This window comes from Coloeus monedula, assembly GCF_965178545.1.
Source record: "Coloeus monedula genome assembly, chromosome: 12".
In the NCBI taxonomy this organism is placed as follows: Eukaryota; Metazoa; Chordata; class Aves; order Passeriformes; family Corvidae; genus Coloeus; species Coloeus monedula.
In genome coordinates this window covers 1,130,317-1,142,305 of record NC_138792.1, presented here as the reverse complement: position 1 = coordinate 1,142,305, position 11,989 = coordinate 1,130,317, and the positions used below count along the sequence as shown (strand labels likewise).

Below are 11,989 nucleotides of genomic sequence, written 5' to 3'. Positions count from 1 at the left end.
GAGGGAGACCCAGAGATGCCAGGAGGTTTGGTGGCACGAGGAGAGAGAAGGCTTGGGAAGGTGGCACCAAAGGCACCAACAGGGCTCTAACACAGTTAACAGAAAGCTGCACATCTGGGAATGAAAGTGCTTGGCTCTGTCCAAAAAAGAGGGACTTTGGCACTGAAAGGAGCCAATGGGTGACAAATGGCCTGGAGCCATCTTTTGTTTGAAAAGCAGGGGAAGAGTGAGTCACAGCAGGGATTGGACTCACATCTGTGCTCCAGAGCCCTCAGGCACATCCTGGATGCTGGGGATGAGGCATTGGAACCGATTTTGGAAAGCATGCTCCGATACCAGAGACAGGGAAAAACAGGGAAGCAGCCTGGGAAAGGGGTTTCTGGTGAGAGACGTGGACAGTGCGTGGTTTCAATTCAGCACGGGGCTTGGGAAGGCCCTTCAGCACAAGTGTGGCCTGGGGAAACCATCCCAGGAAAGGAAGGACTCTTGCAGAGAGAGGAAACAGGTTCAGCCTGAGCCGAGGGGCAGACGCTGAAGCCAACAAATTAAAGAGGAATAAGGGGGGGCCACCAGCCCTGAGAGTGATCAGCCACCAAATCGGTGGGCAAGGCCCTGGTGCCCTGGAGGCGCTGGAATAAAGCTCCAGCAGCCGTGTGAGAGAAGAGCTTACGGTGAGCAGGGAGCCCCTCAGGATGAGGATGTCTGGACTCCGTACGGGCAGGGCTTTGGGATCCACAGCTCTGTGACGTGCACAAGGACCAGAGGCACCAGCCAGGCCCAGGAGCTGCTGGCGTGTGGCCCAAAGTCCTCCTGGTTTGGGTCAAACCCACCTCCAAAAGTGCCAGCAGCAGGGTGGGGAGGGAGCCGGGTCCCAGCTGCAGCTCCTCCTGCATCAGACATCCCCTGGCCCTGTGGCATCACCCCCTCTCTTCTGGCAGCAGGAGAGGCTTTGGGAGCATGTCGGAATCTCTGTGGGGTGACTGAAAGCCCCCAAGGACTCAGGAATTTCTTACCCAGGTCCCCCCACCCTTTGCTCCCGCCCTTTGCCACTGGAACCAGCCTTTCCCCAGGAGACAAGAACCAGACCACGTTCAAAATTAATATATATTTTTATTGAATAGTTGCTCTAAGTGGGCTTGTGAAGCCACTCATAGAATCACTTCTTTCACCTCAGCAGTGGTTCTGTAACAGTTATCAGCTTTGCAAGAGAGGAAAACCAAACAGAAGAGGGTGCAGTAAAATAAATAGGTTTTTTTTTCTTATCTTTAAAATAAACTTTTCAAATAAATACTTTGGTTTTTTAATTTTTTTTCCCTTAAAAGGTACAAGAGTATTGTCAAAAAAACCAGCCATCAGGTTATAAACATATATTATACCTTATAGAAAGGGACTGGAACGGAGAGAGCCGGGGAGGGATCTTTACACGCTGTACAGAAGGGTTTTGTACCCAGGAACTCGGGATGAGAGCCTCGGGATCCTGGGGCTGTCCTGTGGAGCCCAGGGGGATCTTCCCAGCAGAGCTTTGTGCTGAGGACACCAGGGGAGGAGGAGGATGGGGGGCCGCTGCCAGGAGAGCATCCCGATGGAACGGGGCAAAGGGACAAGGTGGGGGCAGGCCAGGCCTGGGGCTTGGGGGGACCTTGGGACAGAGGGTGTGGGACCTCCTCGCCCAGACCCAGCTCTGCAGGGTGGGATTGGTCCTGCTCGTGACAAAACCCTTTGGGGGCAGCAGGAGAGGGGCCCAGCGCCGCCTCCCTCACACATTCCTGCTGCCCACCCCTCCAAAACCCCTCCTGCCTGCCGTGCCCCTCCAGGGAACAGCGGCGTTGTGCCCTCAGGGGACACTTCTGCAACGTCACCCCAGGCAGGAGAACAGATCCCAGCTCCCAGCGTGGCTCCAGGAAGGTTTGCAGGAGATCCTGGTGCTCACGGAGAAATACCCCACAGCAAACTGAGCCCCAAGAAGTCCCAGCTCAGGTTTGGGCCCCCTGGATCAGTGAGCATCCCATGGGCTCCACGGGCTCCTCGGAGGAGCCAAGCCTGAGCTGAGTCCTGTTAAAGAGCAAGCCTGAGCTTTGGGGTGGGGGTCAGCCCTTATCACATTCCTATCACAGACATTCCACTCCCAGCTCTGAACTCCTCCCAGCTTCCTCGGAACACCCCGGAGACAGAGCAGCAGCAGCAGTGCTGGGCACAGGGGTTTGGGGCACAGTGGGCTCCTTCCCCTGCCAATCCCACAGCAGCTCCCCTCAGCCCCGGCTCACCCCTCTGTGCCACACTTCAGAGCCGTGCCCAATCTCTGATTCCAGGCTTTAACTCAATGGCATTTTCCCTCCAGTCTTTGGGTTCACCCCTGGGCATGGGCAGGAGAGGACTCAGTGGGATTTTAGGGGAATCTGTGAGTCACAAAGAGCTCCCCCCTGTTCTCTGAGGCACTGATGTTTCTCAAGGACGAGTGCACAGCAGCCCAAGGACCTCTTCGGCCCTTCCAGCAGGAGGGGTGGGGGTGGGATGGGAGGACCCAGCCTGGCCCCCATGACCTGTCCCCACTGGGACTGATTTGCCAGTGGGAAAAAGGGGGAGTGGGACCAAGGGAAGCCTTGGAGGAAGCAAAAAACATCAGAGGGTCTTGCCTGGATGGAGCTTTGCACTCCTGGGTGGGAAAAGGAGGCTCTGGATGGGGAGCAGAGCAGGGGGAGCTCAGGTCCTGCTCAGCAGCTCCTGCGTCCTGCTCCTTTGGCACCTGAACCTCTTTCCCTGCCTCAGTCTGCCCCCAGCCCTGCGAGTTCCCTGGCAGAGGAAAGACAACAACCCAGGGATCCGTCCCTGCGGGAGAGCAGAGGGCTCCATGTGACGCTCCCAAAAGGAAACCAAAAAAGACACGTCAGGACAGAGAGAAACCCAACTGCTGGGACAGGCAGCTGCAAACAAACACCCCGAGCAGATGGATCTGACTCACGGAGGGTGGGGCAGGAAAGGGGCTCCCAACCCCAAGCAGAACCGGGGCCCTCTCCACAGGCAAACCAAACTGCCAGAGGTGGGGATGGAGCAGGATGGATCTGGTCGGAGGATGCTGGGAAAAGCTCAGGGAAAGAATCTGAGGCTGCCCACAGCCTTCCCCACCACGGCCGAGCCCGGTGAACCAGAGCTTCGGGTGCTTCTCCTTGGAGAGCTTTTGGTGCTTCCCAAGCTCTCCTGAGTGCCGAGGGAGGAAGGGAAATGTGCTGAGGAGCCCTAGAGGGGGCGGGCAGCAGGAATTCCAGGTGAACACGTGTCCCCAGGAGCAGGGCAGAGCGCAGCAGGCTGAACTCCTCCAGCCCCCGGTCCTGTGCGTGGCTTTCGTGTCCGCCCTCAGTGAACACAAAGCCCTGCTCCGGTCCAGCAGCCCTCAGCGCCCAGCCGGGGCTCTCCTCCTCTCCACTTCCTACAATCATGGAATCATTCCTGCTGGAAAAGCCCTCTAAGACCTCTGAGTCCAAACATTAACCCAGCACTGCCGAGCCACCGCTGAACCATGCCCCCAAGTGCCACAATTCTGCAGCTTTTAAACCCCTCCCCTTCTACATGTCCAGTATCCCAACAAATGGATCTCCCAGGTTTGTCATTCCACGGAGAGGAGCCATTCCCGAGCCCTGGCCGTGCTCCTCAGCCCTCACTGGGCTCTGGTAGGAAGGGAGCTGCTGCACTGACCCAGAAAAAGCCCATTAGGTGGAAGCTCCTGGCAGTCCTGGCCTCCCCCCAGCTGCTGAAGGGAACTGCGCTGCCGTGGCCGTGCCAAGCAGAGCTGGCTCTGGGGAGCGGATCCATGGGCAGCCTTCCCCTCATCCCCCAGCTCCAGCACCTGGGGGAGGTCACCCCGCGCTCGCATGACTTGGGAGGCCGTGAAAATGATGAAGCTTCACATGTTGAGTCATTCCACCATCAGGAGAGGAAGCAATGAATTGCAAAGATACAGAGGTGGTAACTAAATTTACAAGTGGGATCCGTTTAAAAGGGAGGAAGAAAAAAAATCAAAGTAGAGCAAGTTGGAAAATTCTGTTCATTAGTTTTCTTTAAAAAGTTTCAATGAACTGTTTCACATTCTCATTCAAGGGAGACGGTTCCTCCAACCCACAGGGAAAAAGGGACCTTTTCTCCCTAAAAAATGCTCTCTGGTTTTCATGAAGAAGGAGTTTAATCAGCACCAATAGAAGAGTGAACTGAGCCTTCCAAAGGAAGGAGACTCCTGGAGGATGTGTCTCCCCACAACACCACCTGAAAGTAGGGAGCCAAGCAATTATTGGCATGAGGATAAATATATTTGCAATGTATTTTGTATTTGCTGCCACAGGAATGGTCTCAGAGGGGCTCACATACCTACAGGGCATCCTCTGAGGAGGTTGTGGCCTCAAAATCCAAATGATTCCAGAGTCCAGGCTGGCCCCAGGGATGTACAATGCACAGACGGGGCTCTGTCCCTCCCTGACGCCAGGAGGTCCCTCTGTACCCCGGAGCATCGTCCTGAGGTACCCACGGATCTTCCCACATCCCCCCCAGGCTCTGGGAGACGTCACGGGGACGATTTCACTCCTGTCCATAACACTCTCCAGCACAAACCTCCCACCAGGGATGGGACTCATCCCCCTTCCCCTGGGAGCCTCGAGTTCAATGTTTGGGTGCCATTTGAGTCAAGGGAGCCGGGCACTGCCAGCCCAGGATTTAGTGAATAATGCTTCCAAGCGGGATGAATCACTCCCTGGAATCGCTTTTCCCCGCAACAGAGGGAGCTTGGATCCACCACGATTTTTAGAAAGTGAATGGATGGAAAGAGGAGTCCCACAGTGAGATTCCACTTCTGCCTCGCCCCTCAGCCAGCACTGAATCCCCCCTCCCTGCAGAGCAGACCCCCAGACAATCCCTACTCCTCCCTCTCCCCCCTCCCCTTCCCCGGGAACCAAGGGTCTGGGATTAGCAATGAACTGACTGGGAAATCATCTTTTCCAGCGTGTGCAAGTGCACCAGGAAGCCAAGCCTTGTACCTGGCACCGTTCACAGCAGTATCATGAATATTATTAGTAATAGACCTACCCATCCTAACGTTATATTTATATATACAAAAATAGATCCACAGAACTCTACGGGAAGAGGTGGCTGGGAGGAGGCGATGGCTGGGCCCCAGGAGCTGGGGCTTGGAGAAGCCAAGGGATGTGTTGCATATATTTCTCCAGGGGCACCATTCCCTCCTCTCTGTGCTCACACACCTGGCAGGGGGCACAGGCAGGCAGAGCCGAGCTCCAGGACACCATCCCGGCGTCAAACCCCCCCAAATGATGCCAGCGGGGTCACAACCAGCAGCTGGCACTACACAGAGATGGGACTGAGCCCAGGACCACCAGGAGTCCCCCAGCCACAGCAACCAGTCGGGGTTATTTCATCCCAGCAAGGAAACGCGGAGCCCTGACCCGGATTCCAGTGTCCGTCTGCTCTGCAGATGGCCCAGCCCCAGGGCTTGCTCCAGCCCCATTCCCGGTTGTCCGTGGGTGGCACAACCCCCTCAGCGAGGCGAGGACTCAAAGGAAACCTGGCGGGGAGGCAAGGTCGGGGTCCCCAACTTCGACACCCCCTCCTGCTCCCCGTGTCCTCCAGCCCCACGCAGGGTGACAGAAGGCCCCGCTGGGGAGTCCCCGGAGCGGTGGCTGCTCACAGTTGGCTTTGCCATATTGTTTTAAAGTGAATTCAGTGCTGGTGGAAGGTACCAGATCGGGGTTGAGCACGGAGCCGGTGCCTGTGGCATCTGCTGGGTGGTGGGATGGAGCCGGGCGGCAGCTCCCACCTCAGGCAGCCCTCCAAGGCCGGGAGAAATGAATGGCAATTTCCAAGCAGCTCCTTGTTCTCAGCCAAATCCCAGAGGGGACCTTTCCCTTGCTGCAGTCGGGCAGGAGCGAGTGGGCTGGGCTGCCTCCGATAGCTCCTTCCCCTGCCAGAAGGTTTCTAAAGCTTCCCACACCTTCTCTTCCTCTTTGAGACAGAAAAACACGGTGCCACCTCATTTTGGAGCTCGCTCGCTTCTCCCAGCGGCTTCCAAGCCTGGAGGGAAGCCACTGCCACTGGTGAGACCCCTGGGCACCCCAGCCCCTGGGGGAAAGGGACCTATGGCCACCTGAGAGGAGAAAGGCCACCCACGGAAAGTGCTGCAGAGGGAGAAAGAGCGGGAGGAGGAGGTCTGGCTCTCGAGGGGCTCTCGCACAGGGAGGCACTGACCTGTCTCCTCCCCCATGGATAAGGACCACGCTGTGGGGCAGCTCCTAAAACTGTGGAGAGCAGAGTCCTGAGGAGCCTCGGGTCACCCTTGCCATGGGGGCAGAGCCCCAGGAACCCTCCGGGGGACCTTTCCCTGGGGGCCACAGCCAGGGAGGGCACCCTCGGCTCGCTCTGCCTCTCCTGGCCCTCTCCCGCATGTGCAAAACCACTGCCGCCCCCCAGCTCGGTGCCAGCTCCCCCGGCCACCCAGCCAGGGTGTCCCAAAGCCTGGGGGACCCCCGGGTCACCCATCCCAATCCCGGCAGGTGATGGTGGGGGGAGGGGGGGCACTGCGGAGCGGAGGAAGCCGAGGGAGGAGGGGCACGGAGGAGAGAAGAGGAGGAGGAGGGGGAGGAAGAGGAGCAAAGCCCGCTTCTCCTCCTCGGGAGGGTCATACCGGCTTGTCCAGCGTTTTGGGGAAGGGCGTGCCGCTGGCGGAGGAGATCTTTCTGCAGACCGTGTTGGTGTGGCTCTGGCAGCGGCAGCCGGGGCGTTTCAGGCCGTCATAACCCCGCTGGCAAAGTTTGAGGCACCCCAGGGTGGGAAAGTAGCAGCAGAGGCAGGGCATGAGGAGGGACAGGACGCTCATGGCAGCCCAGCGGGCGCAGCAGGAGCCCGGCCCGCAGGAGCAGGGGTCGTCGGCGCAGGTGTCCTCGTCGTCGGTGGAGCAGTGGTAGAAGAGCCCCTTGACGCAGCAGAGGCAGGTCCCGTAGTCGAGGAGGCTCTCGGCGGAGCAGAGGCAGCGCTGGTTGCAGAGCCAGCAGGAGGGGAGGCTGCGGGCCGCCGTGCACCGGGCGCAGCGGCAGCGCCCGCACGCCTCGCACAGCAGCAGGTGCCCGTGCGCCGGGGCCGGCTCCGCGCCCGCCTTCCGCGGCGACTCCTCCGCCTTCAGCTCGCCGGAACGGGGCTGCGTCCGGACCAGCGAGTGCCCGGAGTGCGACGGCGTCAGGCTGCTCAGCAGGCGCTGCTCGGAGGCCGTGGTGCTCTGCGACACCGAGCTGGCCGTGCTGGAGTGGCTCAGGTGCGGCTGCAGGGGTGGCATCTGGTGCTGCTGGCTGTGGCTGCGGTGCAGGTCCTGGAAGGTGGAAGACGCCAGGCGGTCCTGGGACCACTCCTGCTTGTGCGGGGGCTGGGACAGCGAGGGGTTGGAGCGGGCTTGCTGGAAGCACGCCGCCGGTCTCTCCACGTAGTTGTTGCTGGCACGGATGGAGCGGATTTGGTCGATGGACAGGACCTGCTGGAAGTCCTCGGCGGGTGGGTCCATGGTCTCGTCACAGCTGAGTTCAGCCACGCTGGAAGAGAGCTGCATTTCCAGGAGCTGGGAGACCCTGCGGCATCAGGGCACATCTAAAAATCCTAAAGGATGGGGCAGGAAGAGAGAAAATATTCCTGTTACGGGATCCATCCATCCGAATCATTGAATCACAGACCGGTTTGGGATGGAAGGGACCTTAAAGCTCGTCTCATTCCAGCCCCCTGGACCTTCCACTGGACCAAAGCAGGACACAAAGGCTGGCTGGAGAACTCCAAATGAAAGGATTTCCAACAATCAGACCCGGAGTATTTCTGTGCCTGGGAATACTTAGGCTGGATGCATCCCAAGGGAAGGGCTGTCGGATCTGCCCCTCGACCCCGGCGGGCACAGCCTCTCTCCGTGCTTCAGAGCCTCTTGTGGCCTTCCAGAGGATTTCCCACCCCTCACCAGCACCTCCTTCTCCTTCCCCAGGAACACGTGCTGGCCCTCTCCAGAGGAGGGGAAATGGGAAGCGGTGACTTATCCAGAGGCATGGCAGCGCTGGGAACGGCGTCTCCCTCAGAGCAGGGGCTCTCTCTGCTTTGGGGGTTCCCAGCACACCCTGAGCACTGGGAGCACTGGGATGGGGAACCTGAGCACAGCTAACTCTAGGCAGCAGCAGTGACAAATCAGAGTCATGGAATCGTTACGGTTGGAAGAGCCCTCTGACATCAGCAGCTCCAACCATCAACCGAGCACCACCACCACGTTCACCACTAAACCATGTCCTCGAGTGCCACGTCCACTTTTTTTTTTAACACTTCCAGGGATGAAATTGCAACTAATGATCCCCACGTCTGGCCAAGGACAGGACTATCCCGCGGACTCTGAGTCCTGGTGGACGGCAGCATCCCTTTACCCCATCCACAGTCCAGGAGCCAATTTACCCCATCAGGAGCATTGGGAAGGGCAGGTTTCCCTTCAAACCTGGCACAGACAAGAGGGAAGGCAGCTTTGGCACAGGCAAGCCCCATCGTGCCCCTAACACCACCCTGCCGTGCCCTTTGCCATTGTTTCCAGGACATGGCACTTCCCGGGTGGCCATGCTGGCAGCAGAGCCTGCTGTGCCCAGGAACATCAGCACCACCGAGGGCCGTGGGATGGGGCAGGGAGGACCCCATGTCCCACCACTCCTCGTCCTGGCAGGCTTCACCCCATGGCACCATCTCCAAACCCTGCTCTGCCAGACCCCGTTGGGGACAACCCTCGGTGGGGCTGGGAGAGGAGAGGGAGCAGCGGGCGAGGGAGCCACGGGACAGCTCCTGGCCTTGGGAGTGAGGGAGACACAGAGCTCCCGCTCCGCCACCTGCACACGGAGCTGCCCAGGAGCGCCCAGAAGATGGACATTGCTCGCTGTGTGCCAGAGCCCAGCCACGAGCTCCCCCCAGCACTTCCAGCCCAGATTTCCATATGGGATACGTGCTTCCCGTGCACAGGCAGCTTCCCCGGGACAGAGGCGTTCTTTGCTGGCAGATCACAGCAGTGATCCCTCAGTGACACGGACATTGTCGCGGTGCCAGGGCCCGCAGGAAGACGCCGCTCCAGGAGGAAGCTGCCTGCGGCGTTGCCCACGCTCAGCAGGACGGGGCGGCCACCACTTTCAAGTAGGTGAAGGGGCCACAGGTAGAATCTGCTCATGCAGCAGAGAGAGGCAGAGGGAAGATTGATTTTCATTAGCTAGGCTGACCTTGAGGAGCAGGCAAAAGCAAAGGCAACTTACTTTGACTGTTCAAGCAAGATCTCGTCTCTCCCATCCCCCTCTCTGGAAAGAAAAGGCAACTGATCCTCTCAGATTTGGGTTTTTCCCCCCTGCGTGCAATTCCCCGTGGGGGGGGATGCAGGCAGCGAGGAGTCGCTCACCCAGGACACCCACAAGTGATTTGGGTACCCTCTTCTGTCACAGCAATACCAAGGTGAATTCGGAGGGCACGGCTGACCCAGGGAAGGTTTGTGGGCGCCCTGCCGGGATGGGAACAGGCCAGAGGCAAAGCTCTCCCGGCTGTCACCTGCTGCCACCAAGCTCCTCACCTGGGAGGGTCTTGCTAAAGCACAGCTGGGGGACCTGAAGCCCCAGCGCTCCCTGAAGAGGGATGACCCATCCCAGCCTGCAGCCGGGGATGCGCAGAGGGGAGCAGGGAGCAGCCTCGGTGCATTCCCACAGCCCTCATGACCCAGATCCTGTCGGGACGGGATCATTCAGGGGACGATGCAGGTTCCAGCCCGGAGCAGCTGCTCACACCCGGGTGTCCATCCCCACTCACCTGGGCTCAGTACTTGGGCATTCGGACTTGGCCAGTGAGACCAACCCCGTGAGGGTCCCATGGGGACCCCCAAAGGGAGAGACCATGCAGAGGGTCCCACTGCCCTGGAGCCAATGGGGCTGGGAGATAAAGGGCAGCCAAAGGGCTGGCCCAGTACAGGGAAACCCAATCCTCTGAACACCAGGAGCTCAGGAGGCACGAGGAGACCCCTGAGCCCGGCTGGGGTGGGAGGGACACCGTGAGGAGGAACCGAGCCCCGGGGACATGGACGGAGAGGAGCTGGCCATCGGCTGTGCCCGACACTCCAGATCTGGGGGCAGGGCTCAGACACAGCATCTTGGGAAGGACAGATGTTGGGAGCATCCCCAGCACTGGGCTGGGGCCCGAATGCCCCCAGAGCTGTGATTCCAGGTGCAGGGATCAGGCAAGGACCTGGACTCGCTGGCTGGCTGGGGGCAGGCAAATGTCCCTGTGGGAACCAAGGGGAGCTGGGCAGAACATCTGTGGGTCCTCCAGAGGGGCTGAATGACCGGAGCTGGAACCCCACTTCTCCCTCCTCCCCACCCCGGGACAGCCCAGTATCCCCCGCTCCCTCCCAGCCCTCCCAGCTCCAGCCCGATTCCAGGGCTGCAGTCGGTCCTTATCCCAGCCCACCGAGCTGAGCATCCCCGGGGCTCTGCTGCACCCCTCCCTGCCTACCTGCCCGGCCCTGGGGCGTCCCCCCAGCCTCCTCCTCCTCACACCCTGCCTGCCAGGCGGGCATGCCAGCCCCGGAAACCGGGCCAGCTTTATGGCCACCACCAGCCCCAAACATATAAAGTTCGTGTGATAATGGGCCAGAGGAGGGATCGTAAAAGCAAATGATTTACAGGCTGGAGGTGGCTGCGAGCCGGGGGCAAGCGGCTCAGGGCGCCAGGTGGGAGAAAAGGGACCCCCTCACCGTGTCTGGGTGCTGCGGGGTGGAGCGAGGTGCCGGGGGGAGGCTGAGCCCCCGGCCCCACTCAGCGCGTAGCCCACGCGGGGCTCGCACCCGGCGCGGTCCCGCAGCCCCTCCACGCACACGCAGCCCCCGCGTCCCCGGGACCCCCGGGCCCCGCCGCGGCCCGCCCGTGTGCGGGACAGCCCACGCGTGACTCGGACCCACACGCGGCCCCGGCCCCACCACGCGCACCCCACGCGTGTGCAGGACCCCAACCCCCACCGCGCGGGGCCGCAGCTTCCTTGCACAGCCCGTGCGCATCCAGGGACCCGCGTCCCTTCAGGAACAGCCCACGCGTGCCCAGGACCCCCATCCCCGCTGCTCACGCGTGCCCAGGACCCCCGCCCGCCCGGCCCACTCGCGTCCCCCCCGCCGCGTTCCGCCGCCGTCCCGCAGCCCACGCGTGTCCGCGCCGGGCGGACTCACCCCGCAGCCGCCGCCGCCGGTCCATCCGCCCGCGGAGCCCGAGCGCGGCGGGGGCAGCCCCGGGGCGGGCAGCGGGGCAGCCCCGGCCCCGCAGCCGAGCCCCGCGCCGCGGGCAGCGGGAGCGGCGGGGGGGGCCCCGCGCTCGGTGGGAACGGGAGGCTGGGAGGAGGGAGGAGGAGGAGGGATGGAGGGAGGAGGGAGGGACCTGGTGCTGCCCAGGAGCATCGCGCTCCCCCTCGCTCTGCGCTGCCTTCCCGGAGCTCTTAACGCTTTACCCAAGTGGCGTCATCCCGCTGAAATGGACTCGGCCCATTAGCGGCCCCGCAGAGCCCCGCAGCGCTCCCCAGGCGCCGCTGCCGCCCAGCCCCGCCGCGGGATGCTCAGCCGCTATTTAAACGCTTCCGTCTGCCCCGGGCTCCGTGTCCCTCCCTGCGCCCCTCGGGATGGCCCTCCCGCGCCCCGGGCCGGTGTTCCCCTGCGCCCACCGGGACAGCCTCCCTTGGGGACGCAGCACAGACACGGGATGGGCTGGGGGCAGTGTGACACCGTGGGCAGGTCGTGTCGGGTTGGGTCGCAAAGGGCCGGGAGCGGCTCGGGATCCGCCACCTTGGGCTTGATCCATAAATCACCGTGAAACGGGCACAGTCACCTCAGGGAATCACGAAAAAGGTGGGAAAAGATCTCTGAGGTCATCGAGTCCAACCTTCTGCCAGCTCACCTCTTCCCAGGGGACACCAGGGACAGCCCAGG

General features: G+C 61.3%; 1 protein-coding gene across 2 annotated transcripts; it reads right to left on the bottom strand.

Moving 5' to 3' along the window:
• Positions 1-1,090: 1,090 nt before the first annotated feature.
• Positions 1,091-11,596, bottom strand: SPRY3 (sprouty RTK signaling antagonist 3). Of its 2 annotated transcripts, none has more exons than XM_082289552.1 (2): positions 11,515-11,596; positions 1,091-7,635 (listed from the first exon to the last, which is right to left on the bottom strand). In XM_082289552.1, the coding sequence occupies exon 2, from the start codon at positions 7,586-7,588 to the stop codon at positions 6,671-6,673; it is 918 nt and encodes a 305-aa protein (XP_082145678.1). In that variant the 5' UTR covers positions 7,589-7,635; positions 11,515-11,596; the 3' UTR covers positions 1,091-6,670. The 2 variants fall into 2 exon arrangements, with proteins under 2 accessions (XP_082145678.1, XP_082145677.1); XM_082289551.1 differs by having other exon boundaries at positions 11,240-11,578.
• Positions 11,597-11,989: the final 393 nt, after the last annotated feature.

Bases quoted from the DNA above. Each gene is read 5' to 3' on its own strand.
- SPRY3 (XM_082289552.1), bottom strand. From the start codon at position 7,588: ATGCAGCTCTCTTCCAGCGTGGCTGAACTCAGCTGTGACGAGACCATG.